General features: G+C 42.4%; 1 protein-coding gene across 1 annotated transcript in view; it reads left to right on the top strand.

The window, feature by feature from the left end:
• LOC117514108 overlaps window positions 1-20,102 on the top strand; it is a 57,995-nt gene extending 37,893 nt beyond the window's left edge. The window contains exons 9-12 of the mRNA XM_034174396.1: window positions 7,729-7,879; window positions 13,997-14,110; window positions 17,721-17,788; window positions 19,649-20,102. Coding sequence (XP_034030287.1) covers window positions 7,729-7,879; window positions 13,997-14,110; window positions 17,721-17,788; window positions 19,649-19,672 — 357 coding nt within the window. The 3' untranslated portion in view covers window positions 19,673-20,102. The remainder of the gene's footprint in view (window positions 1-7,728; window positions 7,880-13,996; window positions 14,111-17,720; window positions 17,789-19,648) is intronic.
• Window positions 20,103-22,117: the final 2,015 nt, after the last annotated feature.

Raw genomic sequence — 22,117 nt, 5'->3', positions numbered from 1 at the left:
GGGACCACTCCTTCCCAAGGCGTGCTCACAGGTGAATGATGTCACCAACAGGAGTGGAAAAACTCACGCATGGGCACGAGGGTTCAAGCATGTCTGACGTAAAAACATATGAATGAAATCCATATAGTTTTTTAAAAAAATAAAAAGGACCGTTACTTTATGGACAGACCTCGTATTCATCTGCATTGTCCCAGTCCACCCAGGAGTAAATGGATACCAATTTTGATTGGGAAAGCAAGCTATAGAATGGTGCCCTGTCTGCAGTGGAATCTCAGGATAAACACTGGTACCAATTATGCTTGGGGTCTATATAGTACTTATCAACAACAATGGCTGAATATACACTCAACAAAAATATAAACGCAACACTTTTGGTTTTGCTCCCATTTTGTATGAGATGAACTCAAAGATCTAAAACTTTTTCCGCATACACAATATCACCATTTCCCTCAAATATTGTTCACAAACCAGTCTAAATCTGTGATAGTGAGCACTTCTCCTTTGCTGAGATAATCCATCCCACCTCACAGGTGTGCCATATCAAGATGCTGATTAGACACCATGATTAGTGCACAGGTGTGCCTTAGACTGCCCACAATAAAAGGCCACTCTGAAAGGTGCAGTTTTGTTTTATTGCGGTGGATACCAGTCAGTATCTGGTGTGACCACCATTTGCCTCATGCAGTGCAACACATCTCCTTCGCATAGAGTTGATCAGGTTGTCAATTGTGGCCTGTGGAATGTTGGTCCACTCCTCTTCAATGGCTGTGCGAAGTTGCTGGATATTGGCAGGAACTGGTACACGCTGTCATATACGCCGGTCCAGAGCATCCCAAACATGCTCAATGGGTGACATGTCCGGTGAGTATGCCGGCCATGCAAGAACTGGGACATTTTCAGCTTCCAAGAATTGTGTACAGATCCTTGCAACATGGGTCTGTGCATTATCCTGCTGCAACATGAGGTGATGTTCTTGGATGTATGGCACAACAATGGGCCTCAGGATCTCGTCACGGTATCTCTGTGCATTCAAAATGCCATCAATAAAATGCACCTGTGTTCTTCGTCCATAACAGACGCCTGCCCATACCATAACCCCACCGCCACCATGGGCCACTCGATCAACAACATTGACATCAGAAAACCGCTCACCCACATGACGCCACACACGCTGTCTGCCATCTGCCCTGGACAGTGTGAACCGGGATTCATCCGTGAAGAGAACACCTCTCCAACGTGCCAAACGCCAGCGAATGTGAGCATTTGCCCACTGAAGTCGGTTACAACGACGAACTGGAGTCAGGTCGAGACCCCGATGAGGACGACGAGCATGCAGATGAGCTTCCCTGAGATGGTTTCTGATAGTTTGTGCAGAAATTCTTTGGTTATGCAAACCGATTGTTTCAGTAGGTGTCCGAGTGGCTGGTCTCAGACGATCTTGGAGGTGAACATGCTGGATGTGGAGGTCCTGGGCTGGTGTGGTTACACGTGGTCTGCGGTTGTGAGGCTGGTTGGATGTACTGCCAAATTCTCTGAAACGCCTTTGGAGATGGCTTATGGTAGAGAAATGAACATTCAATACACGAGCAACAGCTCTGGTTGACATTCCTGCTGTCAGCATGCCAATTGCATGCTCCCTCAAATCTTGCAACATCTGTGGCATTGTGCTGTGTGATAAAACTGCACCTTTCAGAGTGGCCTTTTATTGTGGGCAGTCTAAGGCACACCTGTGCACTAATCATGGTGTCTAATCAGCATCTTGATATGGCACACCTGTGAGGTGGGATGGATTATCTCAGCAAAGGAGAAGTGCTCACTATCACAGATTTAGACTGGTTTGTGAACAATATTTGAGGGAAATGGTGATATTGTGTATGTGGAAAAAGTTTTAGATCTTTGAGTTCATCTCATACAAAATGGGAGCAAAACCAAAAGTGTTGCGTTTATATTTTTGTTGAGTGTAGTTATAGCCATATTTAATGTATTTATTTATTGGATATCTAGGGCAGATCAGGTACCTCAGTTGGATCATGGGTCATGACCGAAAGAACTAGATTGCGGGTACAAGAGGCTGAAATGGGCTTCCTCAGGAGGGCGGCTTGTGTCTCCCTTAGAGATAGGGTGAGAAGTTCGGTCATCCGTGGGGAGCTTGGAGTAGAGTCGGTGCTCCTTCTTGTTGAAAGGAGCCAGCTGAGGTGGTTCGGGCATCTGGTAAGGATGCCTCCTGGGCGCCTCCCTAGGGAGGTGTTCCAGGCACGTCCACATGGGAGGAGACCCCGGGGAAGACCCAGGAATAAATGGAGAGATGGTGGTCAGTGTGGCACAGGAAAGGGAAGTGTGGGGTCCCCTGCTGGAGCTGTTGCCCCCGCGACCCGAACCCAGAAAAGCAATTGAAGATGAGTGAGTATGAGTACATAGACCTGGGTTTGATTCCTATTCACACTGCCTGTCTGACTCCTTGGACAAGATATTTCCTCTACATTGTCCCAGTCCACCTAACTGTAAGTAAGTCATGGCCATGGCTGGAGAAGTAACCTGTGATGGACCAGTGCCCCATCCAGGGATAGTCATATCCTCCATTTACACCTGGTGTATTTATGCATTTATGGTGATGAGATTGCAAGTGGTCAGTGCTTGACCTCATGAAGTGACAGGTGTAAATGCACCCTAATTTAATTGAGGAAACTGAGGGTAGATTGTGAACCAATCAGCCAAATAAAACCACCTCCAGAGATGGTCAGGAACTCACTGGTAGCAAAAGAAACTGCAATACTTTTTTCCCCTTCATTCTTTCTTTTTAACCACAACCCCTCCCATTTTGACAGCTTCTCCAGTCTTCCACAAATTAAAACAAACATTTAGTGTCGCATACATGAGTTTGTGATGGTCTTAGTCCTCTCACACCAGTCTTGCCTTCACATCTCATCCCGTGGGCCACAGTAGAGCTGCTGCATAAATCATACCTCCTTCTCTGTTGTTTTCAGCATTCCAGCTCTTTCAGATGGCTTCTTCCTTCGCTTTCAGCAGGATAACAGATTTTAATAATTAATTTTAGTGCTGTTGCTGGAGACCCGTATTAATTGTTGTGAAAGTGTAGTGACATGGACCCACAACAGGGGGCGCAAATGAACGGACAATAGGAGCAGTTAAATTTGAACACTTTACTGTTGTGAATGCCACAACTACACACAGCAGATTATAGAATGAATACAAGGTCAATTAATAAAGGTGTCGTGTGGGCAGGCTTGACGTTAGGAGACGTCCGTCTGGAGAAGAACCGGAACCACACGATTTCCACCTCCACCGAACCAGGAGGATACTGGAGCTGCCAGGTCCCGAGTTCCCCAGGTGGCCACCGTCTCCGCGTGTCGGATCTGGTACTGCTGGCGAAGAGCAAAAACAGTCAGGTGTGGGTGTGTGTACACCCTGTAACAAGGATGGTGGTTATTCCACCTCCACCTCTAATCACACGCTCGTGCAGCTCCTGTCTAATTACTTATCTGGCGGAATGCAGAGCGAAGCAGTCGCAGCATACGCCGGTCCTTCAGGAAGACAGCTGCAAACAATGTATCAACGAACAACGTTTAGGAATTCTTAGGCTGAGAGAGTTACCTCCTTGGAAGAACGATATCTCGGCGACGTGGTGGAGGTGTCGTCCTGCTTTTATGCGGGGTGAGGCGCAGATGATTGGTGACAGCTGTCATAGCCGATGAGTGACAGCTGTCAACCCGGCCGCTCTTGGAAGGTGGCAGCGCCCTCCAGTGCCTGAAGCCCGCACTTCAGACAGGGCGCCCTCTGGTGGTGGGCCAGCAGTACCTCCTCTTCTGGCGGCCCACACAACATTAATGCCAGGTTTACATGGAATCAGGTTAAACCCACATCAGGACACATTTAAACGGGTAGTGTAAATGAGGCTGTAGACTCTTATACACTTCATGCTGTGGTATCCGGGAATAAGTACCTGCACCACTGGAGCTCAGGTCCTAAAATAGACTTACTTCTTCTTCTCAGTTTTTATCTAAACTGATACTTTGTCTTATTTTAAATGGCTAACTAAAGCTATGAAATCATCAGCTTTTGCATTTGATGACTGTGGACTATTTTAATAGTATACAAATAATTAATGCTTTAGGACTGCAGCTGTCAGTTATTTTAATAATTGAGTATTCTCTTGATTATTCTGGCGATTAATCGAGTAATTGGATAAAAAGTACTTTTGCGTTTTTAAACAACATCAGTAGTCCAGGGCTCTCCCTAAGGACCCCTTCACACATAACACAAAAGACGCAGAAACTGGAAGAATATCTGCGAACCAAACACGAAATGGGGAACCACGAAACATTCCACCTGCTGTCGTGAGGGATATACGGTCACACAGGCATGCATGACACACCGGTGATGGTTTGTATCCGGGAATGTATCACACAGGTGTGCACAACACAACGGTTTTGTGTACACTCCTGCACGTGCACGAACACAGTGCATACAACTGGAACATGTACCACATTGTGCTGCTGTGGAGAACAAAAAAACAGCTGGAACGTGTTGCACCACATCACACTTCTGCTGTGGAGAAGAAGAAAAAAACCACACACCATAAAAAACGCATTTTATTGAATCCCTCTTATCGAGTGAACAATACAAGTATGAACCGTCTGTTCCTCTGTAGATGACCCATGGTCATAGACGTACAGTCATGCAGTCATGACATGACATGAATGAAGCAGTATGCTCTTATCATGTTCACATCTGCTGGCCCGGCACGTCCAGCTAAACACATGTGTCCTGTGGGCAGCGCGCCGCAAAACAGACACCACGTCATGTGGAACAGAGCTCACATGGGTGACATGACATTCAGATTGCCCGCTGCGTGTTACTGACAGTCCATTTCACCTGGGATAGCCTGCCAATGTGCACTCTGTGTGCTCGCTCGCTGCAGTCCATCGCAACAGTGATATATGTTTTTATGTATGTCCACGTGAGGACAGCAAGCAGACACGTGTGTCACAGTGGACAGTTGTAAGGCCATGTCCATCAAAACACGGTACGTGTTCTCCAGCCGTGACGTCCAGAACCAGAGAGCTCAACAGCTGCTGCTGTCAGCGGCCACGCCCCCTGTCCATTTAGTGCACACACCAATGTGACACTCTCTGTTTCTGTGTTATGTGATCATTTTTTTTAAGTTATTTGTTATGTATTTGTGTATGTAGTTAGTGTAGTACTTATTAATATACTTGTCCTGGTTGTGGTCTCTGTGTTTTAATGTGACATGTCGTGTGCACTGATCTGTCATTTGCAGCTGTCAGTGAGTCTCTGGCCAGCGATCAGCAGATGTGGCTGGCAACTCCCCATGGGTACATACATATCAGCAGTTCATGCAAGTGTGCTCCCACCCCCCGGCACGCCACATTTGTTGTGGATGGGGGAGTGCGAAACACACGCACACCTCATGTGTTGAGGGGGGGGCAACACACACGTGGTACACACGCATGGCACGTGTTGAGGGGGAGCCAACACTCTGGCACGCCACATGTGGGTTGCTTTACAGTTGTGGGGCACTTAAACAAATTTCACATCCAGCTCGAAAGTGATTGCCTGCTCACTATTTTCGTGCTGACAGCATGAATGGCCAGAGGGATCGAATGGGCTTTCACAAAGCACTCTCTCTCTTTCAGCCGCTGGTGTGCACAAATAGTTGTAGAGACAGGTGTAAGAGGCAGGTGTTAGAAGTAGCTCCAATCTTTCACGAATGGCATGCAATTCCTCCTTCGTGTGCTAGTTGGCTTCAGTCGTGTTATGTGTGAAGGGGTCCTAAGCAATGGCACAATGTCGCTGCACCATCACGCAGATTGTCAAATTTAGTGTATCCCTTTCTTTTTTCCTAATTATTTATTTTTTCACATCTTTACAAGTTTTGGATCTTTCCCTGTGTCAGGAGATCAGCACTCCCTGTGCAGGCGGTCGGTGTAATCCTCAGTCAGTCAGGCTGCATTTGAATATGAGCACAGTGGTGCGATGATTTACCCAAACTGACTCCAACAATTTACCTAAACTGACTCTACATGACTAAATGAAGTACTTTTATTTATTTTCAGAATTGCGCTTCATTCTCAAAACAGTACATGAGGTGCTCTCTCTCCTTCCCTCCTCTGTCTCGCTGTCTCTTTAGAATGCTGAAACAATAAAACAAGAGATGTTTAAGTACGTTTGTGAGTACTGGCAATTTTGGGGGGGGGGGGGGTGATGTTACGAGCCCTGATGAGGCAACAGTGCATCCCACTGTACCTCTGCAAAGCCAAGTGTCATTTGCTTTTCATGTACTGTTTTGATAACTGAGCACATTTCCGAAAATAAATAAAGTACTTCATTTAGTCATATTTGGAGTCAGTTTGGGTAAATTGTTGGAGTCAGTTTGGGTAAATCCTGGAGTGTAGCTTTTCCACAAAAGCCACACTGATAAATCTGCTCTGCACCCTGTTGATGAAAACTTGACTTAAGGCGCACGCAGAGCGGAGCACATCCAGTGAAACCTAGTGGTTTTTAAAAACAGACAAACACACTGCTTCGCTTTAAATGTGCAGCGCATTCAGATGATCAGTGTGAACCCTCAGGCTTTATTTTACTCTGTGTGTCGTGTTGGAAAGCTGTAGCTTTTGGTCTTACGTTGATTCACTCTTACACGGCTTATGCGCATGCTCGAGTGTTCTTCTGTTTTTTTGGGGGGGGCGTTATAGCACCACACACAGGCCTGGCATATGTACTACAACATTAAATGGAGCTTCGAGGCACAGAATTTGCCTCAAACATTTTTTGTAATCGAATTATTCAAGTTACTCGACTAATTATTTCAGCCCTAGAATGTTTATGAGTTTAATGCTACGAATATTTCATGAGGTGAAAGATGGAATATTCATATTCAAAGAGATGAAGCTGAGTTGAATATGAACATTCCAGCTTCCACCGAATTAAATATTAGTTCCATTGAAAGAATGAAAAAAAAAACTGTCATTATTTGTTTTATATAACAGCTAAAATAGATCCTTGTCATTTGATATTTTCTTAATTCATAAACAACAGAAAAGGGACTTACATTTTGGTGTTAGGTGTTTAACAGTCCAACATGAACTTTAAATTGGAGTCCAAAATTGCGACAGCAATGCCGTCCACTGATTTTGTGTACTTCCAAAAAAAAAGACTTCCTGTAGTTCCTCAGTCCAGTGAAAAATCACGTCAGAAATTTGTCCAGCTTCTCATCCTAACAACTCTTCATGCCTCCAGAGGGCTTACAGCATAGTGGATTTGTTTTTGTGTTAGAAGAATTAGAAGCATCAATTAGCTCCTTCAAATTGCCGTCCGCCAGCAAAACAAAAACTGTGCTGTATTTAGCTAAAAGCTGCCCCCAACAGTGTGAGCATGCACAGTGGTTCGGGGTGTGCAATAGCACATTTCATATAGCACCAAAATTGCACACTAAGAAAGAACTATTGCACGTTCAATGAAACACAACGGCAAATGGTACGAGTAATCGTCATGTGAGATACAAGCAAATCAATCAAATGACAAGGATCCACTCAGCCATTATATAAAAATGAATGTTGAACAATTCCACTGTTTGAAAATTGTCCTTGCAAAAGAAATGTTTTCTGAATGCCTTAGAAGACAAATTCTGCAAACTGTTTGGCTATATAAACATTTTCAGTATTTTGAGCTCTTAACCAGCTATTTCAGAAAGACAAATCTGGATATCTGGATGTGGTTGAGTTCTTCAAACTGGAGCTCTATGTTGCTCCGATAAGACGGGAGTACGTGGAGAGCTATGAGAGCAGGATCCCGCCATCTGTGAATGAAGCCCAAATGAAGAAGTCTTTATCTGCTCGTGGTAATAAAAAGACACATATAGAGTTGTGGATGCTGGCATCGCACATTCTTCCAAAATTAACACTCTGACCCATGAAACAATAGCTCTAAAAGTCTAGATTCACTGTCCAACATTTGTAAATTCCACATGCAATGTTCATTTGAAGGCCAAACGAATGAATGAATGAATTTATTTATTTGGCACAGAAATTAACAATAACAAAAGCTGATAACAAAGCAACTCAACAATGTACCCGTGTGACCAAAAGGGTGTGAGCAGAAGCAAAGCTTATAAATACCCACCCCTTATACTGTAAAAATAAGAAATGTATACATACATGCACACATAAACACAGATACATACACAACAAAAATATAAACGCAACACTTTTGGTTTTGCTCCCATTTTGTATGAGATGAACTCAAAGATCTAAAACTTTTTCCACATACACAGTATCACCATTTCCCTCAAATATTGTTCACAAACCAGTCTAAATCTGTGATAGTGAGCACTTCTCCTTTGCTGAGATAATCCATCCCACCTCACAGGTGTGCCATATCAAGATGCTGATTAGACACCATGATTAGTGCACAGGTGTGCCTTAGACTGCCCACAATAAAAGGCCACTCTGAAAGGTGCAGTTTTATCACACAGCACAATGCCACAGATGTCGCAAGATTTGAGGGAGCGTGCAATTGGCATGCTGACAGCAGGAATGTCAACCAGAGCTGTTGCTCGTGTATTGAATGTTCATGTCTCTACCATAAGCCGTCTCCAAAGTCGTTTCAGAGAATTTGGCAGTACATCCAACCAGCCTCACAACCGCAGACCACGTGTAACCACACCAGCCCAGGACCTCCACATCCAGCATGTTCACCTCCAAGATCGTCTGAGACCAGCCACTCGGACAGCTGCTGAAACAATCGGTTTGCAAAACCAAAGAATTTCTGCACAAACTGTCAGAAACCATCTCAGGGAAGCTCATCTGCATGCTCGTCGTCCTCATCGGGGTCTCGACCTGACTCCAGTTTGTCATCGTAACCGACTTGAGTGGGCAAATGCTCACATTCGCTGGCATTTGGCACGTTGGAGAGGTGTTTTCTTCACGGATGATGTGAAGGAGATGTGTTGCACTGCATGAGGCAAATGGTGGTCACACCAGATACTGACTGGTATCCCCCCCCAATAAAACAAAACTGCACCTTTCAGAGTGGCCTTTTATTGTGGGCAGTCTAAGGCACACCTGTGCACTAATCATGGTGTCTAATCAGCATCTTGATATGGCACACCTGTGAGGTGGGATGGATTATCTCAGCAAAGGAGAAGTGCTCACTATCACAGATTTAGACTGGTTTGTGAACAATATTTGAGGGAAATGGTGATACTGTGTATGTGGAAAAAGTTTTAGATCTTTGAGTTCATCTCATATAAAATGGGAGCAAAACCAAAAGTGTTGCGTTTATATTTTTGTTGAGTATATATACATATATACACATATATACATACATACATACATATACACATGATGGCAAATATGCAAAAAAGCGTGGAAAATTAATCAGTGAACTAAAATTTCAAAACACAACAATGGTGCACAACACGCAAGCCCAAAAACAATAACAACAAGAGCAAACAGAAATTTCTGACGTCCGCCAATCCGGATCAGTGGAGTATTTCATGGCCTAATATGTATCTGTGGTGCAAATTTGATGAGAAACCGTGAAGTAGTTTTGAATAAATCCTTTAAACCTATATAAAGGGAAATCTTGATCCAGAATCCAGATCTGGATCACCTCAAAAATTCAGTGGAGTCTTCCATGCCCTAATATCTATCTGTGGTGCAAATTTGGTGAGAATCCGTGAAGTAGTTTTGAAGAAATCCTTCAAACCTATATAAAGAGAAATCTTGATCCAGAATCTGGATTAAGATCCGGATCACCTCCAAAATTTAATGGAGTCTTCCATTGCCTAATATGTATCCATGGTGAAAATATGGTGAGAATCTGTGAAGTAGTTTTGACGTAATCCTTCAAAGCCTAATAAGTATTTGATCCCCTAGACAGAGCTTAACGATTGGTACAGAAACATTTGTCTGCCATTACAGAGGTCAGACACTTCCTATAGTTCTTGACCAAGTTTTCACACATTGCAACAGGGATTTTGGTCCACTCCTCCATACAGATCTTCTCCAAATCTTTCAGGTTTAGAGTTTCAGCTCCCTCCAAAGATTTTCTATTGAGTTCAGGTCTGGAGACTGGCCAGGCCACTCCAGGACCTTGAAATGCTACTTACGGAGCCCCTCCTTAGTTGCCCTGACTGTGTGTTTGGGGTCATTGTCATGCTGGAAGACCCAGCCATGACCCATCTTCAATGCTCTTACTGAGGGAAGGAGGTTGTTTGCTAAAAATCTCACAATACATGACCCCATGTGTCCTCCCTTCAATACAGTGCAGTCGTCCTGTCCCCATTGCAGAAGAGCACCCCCAGAGTATGATGTTTCCACCCCCATGGTTCAAGGTTGGGATGGTTTTCTTGGGGTTGTTCTCATCCTCTAAACATGGTAAGTGGAGTTGATTCAATTCTGGTCTCATTTGACCACATGACCTTCTCCCATGCCTCCTCTGGATCATCCAGATGGTCACTGGTGAACTTCAAATGGGCCTGGACATGTGCTGGCTTGAGCAGGGGGACCTTGCTGCCCTGCAGGATTTTAAACCATGACAGCATCATGTGTTACTAATGTAGTCTTTGACTGTGGTCCCAGCTCTCTTCAGGTCATTGACCAGGTCCCCCTGTGTAGTTCTGAGCTTTCTCAGAATCATCCTTACCCCACAAAGTGAGATCTTGCATGGAATCCCAGACCGAGGGAGGTTGACAGTCATCTTGTGTTTCTTCTACTTTCTAATAAATAATCATAACAGTTGTTGTCTTCTACCAAGCTGCTTGCCTGTTGTCCTGTAGTCCATCCCAGCCTTGTGCAGGTCTACAGTTTTGTCCCTGGTGTCCTTAGACAGCTCTTTGGTCTTGGCTATGGTGGACAGGTTGGAGTGTGATTGACTGAGTGTGTGAGCAGGTGTCTTTTATACAGGTAACAAGTTCGGGAGCAATTAATACAGGTAAAGAGTGCAGAATAAGAGGGCTTATTAAAGAAAAATTAACAGGTCTGTTAGAGCCAGAATTCTTGCTGGTTGGTAGGGGTTCAAATACTGATTTTATGCAACAAATGCAAATTAATTATTTAAAAATCATACAATGTGATTTTCTGGATTTTTTTTTTTTTTTTTTTTTTTAGATTCTGTCTCTCACAGTTGAAGTGTACCTGCAAAACTGAGAGGGGGGTCAAATACTTATTTTCCCCACTGTATACAAAGAGATATCTTGATCCAGAATCCGGATTTGGATCCAGCTCACCTCTAAAATTTAACGAAGTCTTCCATGGCCTAATACAGTGATTCTCAACCGGGGTGCCGCGGCACCCTAGGGTGCCGTGATCGATCGTCAGGGGTGCCGTGGGTATTTTTCATATTCGCGATTATTTTTCATATTCGCGATTACCGTGAATTATTTATTTTATCCACAAAGCATAAAACGACTCAGAATCTGATGTCAAACGTGCTGCAGCCTCGCTCTCGTCTTACGGCGGGACAATAACAAGGAGGCTGACGACCGATTAAAACAGTGCCGTCTTCTTCAAAAGCCGTCTAAAATGCGGAGCTGTCGGTTAACAGGCTGCATACTGCGAGGGAGGGGGTGGGTGAGGGAGATTCCTGAATGCAGGTTCAGTGCGCAGCGAGCGCGGAGCAGAGAGAGGATTTTAACCCGAGTGAACGTTAACAAAACGGAAACGTGAAGCTGCCTTTACTTCTCTCTGAACTTTCTCTAAAGGTGTGATTCTGCTGTTACCGTCCTGTTCACACCATGTGCGCGTCGTATGCTGAATTTATGAGATCATGAGATGAAATAAACGGTCAAATATCTTTAAAAACATATTTAAAAAATGAGAATATATGAATGAACTGAGCCACAAAAAAAAAAAAATGTTCAGACGCAGAGATCACAAAAAGCAGGTGAGAACTCTGAACTTTAACAGCTGTTATTTTCCAAAGGTATTTATTTGTTCAATCTTGAGCTTAATGCAGTGTTTAAGCACAAAACGTGACTGATGAGGAGAAACAATTTCAGAAATGCAACAGAAACAACCACAAACCAGAAAAAGTTGGGACTGTATGTAAAATGAAGATAAAAATAAAAATGTTGCACCATTCCCAGTTTCTCCACTCACAGAAGCCAAACGTTCTTCCAGAGTTGTGTAATTATACTACAATAGTAGAATATAAAGAAGGGGAAAAAAAAGAAAAAAATAGACAATATATTCGTCAATCGCAATTATTTGTCTGACAATTAATCGTCTCCAGAAATTTCTAATCGTGACAGCCCTACTTGAGATCAGAGCGCAAAATGCTTGAGGATTTTCGAAATGCGGTGTTTTCTGTATTGATTTTCTATTGCGATAATTGGGTTTTGCGCAAAACCAGAGGTAATAGCCTTATAATATTATTTTGGTTGGTGGTGTGCCGCAGGATTTTGTAAATATAAAAAGGGTGCCGCGGCTCAAAAAAGGTTGAAAATCACTGGCCTAATATATATCTGTGGTGAAAATTCCATCAAAATATGTGCAGTAGTTTTGACATAAACCTGCTAACAGTAATCCTTCAATGCCTGTATATGTCAGGAACTGTGATGACATGGCACAGCAGCCAGGTGGACACAAATGCAGACTCATGGCTCAGAGGTGGGATGATGTAGTCCATGATACTTCCAAAAAAAAAAAGAGAGACTTCGTGTAGCTCTTCATGCCTGCAGATGGCTTATGGCATAGTGGTTTTGTTTTGTGTGTGTGTGTGTGTGTGTGTGTGTGTGTGTGTGTGTGTGTGTGTGTGTGTGTGTGTGTGTGTGTGTGTGTGTGTGTGTGTGTGTGTGTGTGTGTGTGTGTGTGTGTGTGTGCGTGCATGCGTGCGTGCATGCGTGCGTGCATGCGTGTTTGAGCAGCAAAGAGACCCAAGTGGTGAGTGCACTTGCTTTCCAAACAGAAGGTTCCCAGATCAAGACCACTCATGCCCATTCTCAATGCAATGTGGATTCCCATCAGGCAGGACAGCCCACTTAAAAAGTGGGCTAAAACAAGCAAATCAGTATTGTAGGGGGTGATGGTCCAGCTGTTAAGCGTTGGGCTTGAGACCAGAGGATCCTCAGTTCAAGCCCCAGCCAAACTGGAAAATCACCAAGGGCTTGTGGGCAGGGTCTTTAATCCCCCATTTGCTCCTGGTGTGTAGTTGAGCACCTTGCCTGGCAGCACCCTGACATCTGTGTGAATGTGAGGCAATGTAAAGCACCTTAAGCTTCTGATTCAGATGGAAAAGCACTATAAAATGCAGCCCATTTCTCAGGTTTATTTACTTCACATGACTTAAGTAATCTTGCATTTTTGGCTAACTGTCAGAGGTGCGGGAAAGAAAGGATTTCAGTCACATACAGTAACTCAGTTTAAGGAACAAGTTGACTTGTCTGAGTCAAGCGCACTCAGCAAGTCCTTTTTTCAGTGTCAGATCCTAATAAGTGCCCATCATACTTTGCAATCAAATTGTGCCATGAAAATTTGCAGTATGAGAAAATATAATTAGAAAATAAGATACCACTATCGTTTATTACATATAGTGCTCTTTTTCCATGTGCAGAATTTTCCATGTGCATCAGCCACATTGTTACAGTTGGAGATGACTGTGGGCCTATCTGCATCCTTACAGCATCAGATGTACTGTTTATGTGAACTTCACTGGAGAACCTGCCACAAACTGCAGCAGTGGATAAATTCAGCCCAATCAAGTATTGGGATTGGACCTTAAGATTAAATTGGATTAACTGACTTTGGACATCATGTCTGAGAGAGCCTAATTCATTTTGTCTTGTAGCAAATGTATGAACTTTCATTTTAATGTTGATCTTGATGTGTGTGTGTGTGTGTGTGTGTGTGTGTGTGTGTGTGTGTGTGTGTGTGTGTGTGTGTGTGTGTGTGTGTGTGTGTGTGTGTGTGTGTGTGTGTGTGTGTGTGTGTGTGTGTTTGTGTTTTAAATCACGCAGACTTTGTTTTAGATGATGCAACCTTCAGAGCTCTGTGGTACATATACCACCCTAAAGGTGGGATCAACTATGACGAGTTCGTGGCTGTATTGACCAAACTTCAAATCCTGAAAGGTAACGGAAACCAGTTGACCTAGCACACGAGGTCAAGGAGAATGTTTTGTAATGATCATTGCAGTACAAGCACAACACGTTATTTATTCAAAAGCTCTGAGGTGTTGTGGAAAATAAAAGTACAACAACAAAATAAACTACTACAAAACAAAAATATAAAACGAAGAAACATTAAAACTAAACAGAAAATTTCTAAAAGCAAACTTCAGCTAGAGCTTGGAAAAGATTTTCAAGGTCATAGTCCTGTTAGAAGTGCCTTTTCATATAATACAAAATATAGATCAAAATGGTTTTTCAATGTTAAAATCAAATATCTGCAATATGGATCAGATGGGATCAAACTTAGTTTATTCATTGAGAGTGCCAGTTTGCACTTCATGTCACAAATGAGACTGACTGAGGCACATTTGATTGAGATATAATGCAAAATGCACACTAAATGGGCTTTTCAATATTAAATTCAAATGTCCACAATCCAGATCTTTGTCAGGCGATAGTGAGTGCCAGTCTGCACCTCACTTTCAAATATGAGAGTAATTGGGGCATGTTTGATTAAAATATACCTTAAATGGGGTTTTCAATGTTAAATTTATTTGGCCACAAAATCTGTAATCCAGATCAAACTTTGTCAGTCGATAATTTCAAATATGAAAGAAATTTGATCTTTTTTATAATCAATGTTAAAGGATTGGATTTTTCCTGAGTTTGACCTTTGACCCAGGCTTGAAAAATTGAATCAGTTCTTGCCTATCAGGATAGAAATACTCTGTCAAAATTTCATAACGATACATAAGAATTCGTGCCAGGCTGTTCACAAACAGGGGTGAAAACATAACCTCCGCCCAACTTCATAAATGGCGCTACTTCTCAGTTGTCACTACTTAGGACTCTAACCTCCATCACCCCACCCCGTCCCCCTCACAGAAACATTCAGTAACGGATATGGACATGTAAATGGTAAATGGACTGCATTTATATAGCGCTTTTCCATCTGCATCAGATGCTCAAAGCGCTTTACAATTATGCCTCACATTCATCCCAATGTCAGGGTGCTGCCATACAAGGCGCTCACTACACACCAGGAGCAATAGGGGATTAAAGGCCTTGCCCAAGGGCCCTTAGTGATTTTCCAGTCAGGTGGGGATTTGAACCCATAATCTTCTGGACTCAAGCCCAACACCTTAACCACTAGACCGTCACCTCCCCTAATGTGCAATGCACATGTGCAGTAAATAAGTAAGTTTACATATCTAAATCTATCCTACCTCACTGAGCATTAGGCAACATAAAATTTATTAAAGCACCTTTTGTTGTTTTGGTTTTTTGTTGTTAGTATTTTAACAAGGTCTTGCTGTTCATTGTTTTTTAAAGCTGCTGTCATGTTGTTTTTTTGTGTATAGCTGTTTGGGAAGTACCACCAGAAATTCAGTGCAGAAATGCAATGACAATAAACATCTAGTCTATCTTAGTCCAAGACAGACACAAACCCAAATAACTTCTCAGCTGCTGCAATCACCGTGTCCATTGATTCCCCAAAGAACACAGCAAAGTAAGGATCAGTGAACTTTTCCATGTCACTGGACATCGCTGAGCAGTAACAATTTACCCAAAATTCCCAAAATCGACTTTTCTTGCCCCCCCCCCCCAAAAAAAAATACAAACACACTGTTAAAGGCCCCTTCACATAGTGCGAAGTTTGGTCGAATACAGCAAAACAGCACAAACAGTTTGAATTAGCACTCCATGAAACAATGCACCGATGGGCAGGCGAGCACAATCACGGTGCGAGGGTTCGTGCATGCAACAGTGTCTTTCGAGCAGGAACACACTGCGAGGTGCACCACATCACGCCGCTGATATGGCGTAAATAAAAAATAAAAACCAGCTGGTACCTGTGGAACCACATCGCGCTGCTGATGTGGATTAAATAAAAACAAAAATACCACCCATGGGATTCATACCTACACTTTACTGATTGTCAGCCCAAAACTTTACCACTGAGCTACTGTCACTGGCCTGTAAATGGTGTGGGGAAAATGTCTGAAATCAACCATGAGTTGGATGTATTTAAAAAAATAAAACCATATACCATAAAAAACACAGCTTTTTATATTGAATCCCTCTTATCAAGTGGGCAGTACAAATATGATCCGTGTGTTCCTCTGTAGATGACCCATGGTCACAGACATACAGTCATGTCCACATCTGCTGGTGTGTGTCCAGCCGGCCCATGCGTGTGTCTTGTGGACAGTGTGCCAGAACTGACACTGCATCATATGGAACAGAGCTCACGTGGGTGACGTAAAAGTCAGATGGCCCGCTGCATGTTCTGATCTGACGGTCCGTTTCAACCTGGGGGCAGCTTGTCAGTGGGCTGCAGCGAGGGAGCACGCACACGCTGCAGCCCACAGCATATATATCACCACAGCGATATATGTTTTTATTTATGTCCACGTGATGACAGCAAACAAACACACGCGCATCACAGTGGGCAGTTGTTAGTCCATGTCTGTCCAAACACAATACGTGTTGTTCAGCTGGGATGTCCAGAATGACAGATCTCCACAGCTGCTTCTGTCGGTGGACATTCCTCCTGTCAGTTCAGCACACACACCAAAGCCACACTTGTGGGGAACTTAGACAAATTTCACTGCCAGCACGACAGTGATTGTCTGCAGACTGTTGTTGTGCCACGCATTTTCTAAATACCATGCGAGCTGTGTTAGACGTTCGTGCGTGTCAGCTGGAATTTGGCCGACACCTGCCGCGAGAGGGATCAATGGGTTCGCACAGCACATACTCTGTCATTCAGCTGCTAGTGTGCGCGAATAGATGTAGCAACAGGTGTACGAAGCGTTCGAGGCAGGGACGATTTTACACGTTTTGCACACGATTCCTGCTTCACACGCACTTTGACCAAACTTCACACTATGTGTGAAGGGGCCCTAAGCAAAATGCACTTTTTGTGGACAGCACATAGCAGCAAACCTGATACTCTAAACAGTAGACTTTATATCTTAAACAAGAAGCTGACATAATGAATACAAGTTATCAGTGTAATTAACTGTGGAGTGTTGCAACAGGAGGTATCTTTAGTTCTTTTGGAACTATCCTGATAACCTTAGGGGGTTTAGGATAGGATTTGACTACTACTACGCTTTACATGGCCATTAAAAGCACAAGTAGTCAAATGGCCAACATGAAAACATTCAGTGCTGGAGATGAACTTAACTTTTAGCAAAATTACTTGACTCATGATGGTAGATGGTGAAGCATTGGTATATTGGTAAAACATCTCTTTCCTATAGTACTGTAAATTTACATTCTGTTCCATAGTTTTGTATTTGTACACCACCACAGTAACATTTTAGTTGCAGTTTGCCAGAAGGTGATGGTGCAGCAGACAAGTTGCGCTGTGCATTGGTGTGTCAGTCTTTTGGAAAGAATTCTGTAAAATGTAACAAAATTGGTGTACAGGCATTTGCTGTTTGGAATTTTTATATATTCACATCTTTTGTGCACATTGGTGAATTGACTATTTGAAAGTGGTGAGTATTTTGGATAATGATTATGTCAAATTTAGGCTTTAAACAAGTGTCTCTTATCTCAGATCGTTTCTATGAACACCTGACAAACCTGCCTTGTGACTGTCAAATTGCCAGCTTTTCCTTTGAGCAGGTGAGTTTACGCTAAGGATGGAAAATGTAACTTTTGTATTAGTTTAATGTACATTTTGAAAGCTCAAAATTTTCATTCAATCTGCAGCAGCAAAATTGGAGTCTGCCCCTTTTTCAGAAGGCCTGGTTGTCAGAAAAACGTGTCTTTTGTTCAGTGGTGGGCAAACTGATTCATCATTACACTGTTGGCTTCTGATAAACCAGTTTCACTTTCACTTTTCGCTGCTGGGTAAATTCAAGGATCACAAACACATAAGAACACATGAAAAATTAATGAATAAAAAATAAAACCCCAAACACTGTCATCATCTTTCAAAAGCAGTAAAACACAGTATTAGAAGTGACAGTTTAATTTGGTATTAGATACACTGTCATTCACGAACTAAAAAGCTGTTGCTTTTTTCACACGCTTTCAACCCTGCGGATTAAACAACTGAAATATGTCCATTAATGCATTGATTGGCAGAGTAAAATACACATAGTAAATATAAATTCTTACTGTTGGTTTCAGCGGGATTCATCTGAATAAATAATCCACATAAAGCGTCCTTTTTTTAATATCCAAAACAGTGTCTAAACGTGAAGAAAAGTCCCTCTGTATACACACAGCTGTGCTGTGAGAGCTCCTCTCTCCCACAGAGTCTTGGCGATTAAATTACAGCCACAAAGAAATAAAATAATGTTAAAATTAGTCTGTTTTGTTTTTCTACGCAGCGGACTCACTCACTTCCAAAGTGACCCTGAACTACACTACCCACAATTTTCCCTGCGTTGACCAATCAATCGGCCAATCATGTTAATGCACTTAATGATCACATCATCAGCAAGCGACAGTCAGCCAGTCTACTACAAACACATAAGACGGACTAAAATTTTGATTTTAGGGTTTGCTCACTTTACCAGCAAAAAAAAATAAATAAATAAAAAATGTTATTGGACTGAAAGTTTTATCAGTCCGATGGTTTTAAAACTCATCTGAAAAGCTAATCCGCTAACAAAAGCATTAGCTTTGATAATTATCTGTTATCGGATTAGATGAACTGTGCCCACCACTGACTTTGTTCATGTATATGTTTTTCAAAGACTTTATTTTTGCCACTAAACACTGTGCAACAGTTCACAGTAATAATGTTACTACAAAAGGTGTTACGGAATCTGTGTTGTTGGCTAATGTAGCTGTCGTTAATGGTTTGTTTGTAGACTTCTGTGCAGTTCCTCTACTTTCAGTGTTGAGAAAAGTACATGTTCATATGCATGCTACTCATTGAAGGCTGGTGTTTCTTTTATTTTTGAATTATATTTTAAATAAAGCTGTACTTTTTCTACATTTTCTATTTTTTCACTGTTAATGTTCAGAGGTTTTTCTACTGTGAAACCCAACTGCTTTTCTGACTAATGGCCCTTCTGAAAATAAGGTGGGCACCCAACAAATGGTGGTTGAAGGAATCTCTGTAGAACCTATCTGGTGTTAAGCAAAGTTGTTATACTGCAAGCAAGCGCTTTTGTTGAAAAGGCTTGATTCATGAAAGGCATCAGTGGCATCAATACTCAGCACCACCTGCACACAAATTCTGACCTTCAAGGCTGATTGATTTAGAGGTGGTGGACCCTCCACTTGAACGAAGAAGCCATTATTCCAACAACACCAGTCATCCCCCTTATGGGTTTGCATTGATGCAGCCGTACAAACCACATTCCACTCAAGTGCAGCACCTCTTCTCTATATCAATTACTAACAACTAGTGTTGTGATGTAAACTCTATTTGTAGGAGTAAATCATCGTGATCAAAATCAAATGCCAGGTTGTGGCTTTGAGGCAAATTGTATTATGCTTATTTCGCTCTCTCTTTTTTCTTTTCAGTTCATCAAGTCTGCTATAATATGATCCTGATGGATGCACCAGAGAAGCAGTGTTTGTTGAAATATTTACCATGTCTGTGGTGTGTCCAACCTTTGGTGTATTCCTTATGCATGTGTCCTTTTTGAATCTTAATAGTTTTCATGATGGAAATGATTCTCTGGATCTGAGTTTTCATGCTTCATTGTCAACTTTTGCAGTTACTGTATTTTCCAGACCATAAGTAGCTGTCTGGAGACATCTTTTATAGTTAGGTAAATCCCGTGCAACTTATGTCAAAAAATACACAGCTTGGTACATTTTGAGCACATTGCAACCAGAAGCATGAAAGATGTTTACCCAGTGATCTTCATGCTAGTGTGTGACTGAATATTCTTTCCTGAGTGTTACAGTTTTTTTATTTTTGTGATATTTTTGTGAAATATGTTTTACAAAAATAAATGCAACTGATACTCCAGTTTGATTGTTTTTTCCTTTACATGGTTGATTTCTTGCCATATGCAACTTAAACTCTGGTTCAATGTAGCCACAGTAAAATACTTGGCTGTTTTCTTCATAAAGACAGTTTAAATACATTTATTCTCCCACACTAGTAAGTCCCTTCGGCTGCTCCCTTATTGCACACTATGTCTACAAAATTAAAACCACATACAAAGCATGTACATGGTGATTTGTGCCAAATTAACATGCTCTCACGAGATCACAGTGTCATCAGCAAACATCACAGTCCATGGTGAGTCCTGTCTGTCATTCAACCTATCCATCACCACTGCCAACAACAAAGGACTCTGAGCCAATCTTTGGTGTAATCCCACCTCCATCGATCTTTCCTACCGTACATCTCACTGCTGTCACACTGTCCTCAAAAATGCTGATTATTTCAAAGTAATGAGTATTTTGGATGAGGTTTTCATTGTATTCAGGCTGTGAACACTGAACCCAACTTATCTCAGATGGTTCAATGAACATCTGCTGAACTTGCAGGATGACTGTCAAATTGCCAGTTTTCTTTGATGCACGTGAGTTAATAATTACTCAGGGGAAAATGGATTGCCATGTCTTGGTTTTAATTTTGAAAATTAACATAAAAGTTAACACACCTTTTATGCCCCGCTATATGCGCCACAAGGCGGGGCATATAGCGTCCGGGTTGTCTGTCCGTCCATCTGTCTGTCCGGCCGCAATTCGTTCGCCACAATGTAGCTCGGCACCTATTGCTCGCCAAAACTACATATTTGGTGGGTATATGCCTTGGAGGAGTACTTTGCATGGGTTCAAAGGCCGGTGACCTTGACCTACTTTTCAAGGTCACCAGTGGTCACAACTGTCATATCCTTTGCCGCAATGTAGCTCGGCACCTTTTGCTCACAGAAACTTCATACTTGGTGGGTATTTGCCTTGGAGGAGTACCTTGCATGGGTTCAAAGGCTGGGGACCTTGACCTACTTTTCAAGGTCACCAATGGTCACAACTGCCAAATTCTTTGCCGCAACATAGCTCAGCATCTATTGCTCACAGAAACTTCATATTTGATGGGTACATGCCTTGGAGGAGTACTTCGCATGGGTTCGAATGCCGGTGACCTTGACCTACTTTTAAAAAATTACCAATAGTTGCATTTGTTCGAAGGCTACCGACTTTTTATGGTCACTGTTGGCCACATCCTCTAAATAAGTATAATGTCAATCTCCAATTACATCCCAGTTTACATCAAACACATGAGGGTTCAACCAAATACCTACCCCATACATACATATTACTGCATTTTACATGGAAATTAGTACGGGGCATTTCGTGATGAATATGTCTAGTTTTTTTGTTTTTTGTTTTTTTTGAGTAATGTCTAAGGAGTATTTGTGCCAAATTCAGTGCTTGTATCACCATTTGAAGGATTCCACTGAAAATATTCTGTTATCTACTGCACTGGTGGTTGAAAGCAGGTCTGCTGCTACTGTTCACACAGATGTGGTTTGTTTCGTATGCAAAAACAACAGGTAGCAAAGCAAGCTGACAGGAAATTGCATCAGCAAAAAAAAACCCTGACAGCCACGAACAGTATGTGCTGTTTAAAACAGTGACAAACCTGCCTTACGTGTTTCTACTCTGTATCTGCACAAATCATTCAAATAATTTGTCATGAAATCAACACACACCTCCAGGGGTGTCATTTATAAAGTGGATGTGCAAAAACTATGTGTACTCCTTTTTCCACACATGAACTGGAATTGGTGAAAGAAAAAGGTGCAGGGAGAAGGTGTGCACAGTGGCGGTCCTAGAGTGATTTACTCCCCGGGAGAAACCCCCTGCGTGCCCCCCCCACGCACACTAACATGGCCACCACCTCCGCCCCACTACCCATGAAAACACTAACTTCGTCCAGAACACCCACAATCCCACAAATTAACTCACAACAGCTATTTTCAAGAACAAATTTCCGGTTTTAATGACTACTGCAATAACAAACACAAAGAA

This window comes from Thalassophryne amazonica, chromosome 7, assembly GCF_902500255.1.
Source record: "Thalassophryne amazonica chromosome 7, fThaAma1.1, whole genome shotgun sequence".
NCBI lineage: Eukaryota > Metazoa > Chordata > Actinopteri > Batrachoidiformes > Batrachoididae > Thalassophryne > Thalassophryne amazonica.
The sequence above is the reverse complement of the archived record's forward strand: the minus strand, read 5'-3'. Positions and strand labels throughout refer to the sequence as shown.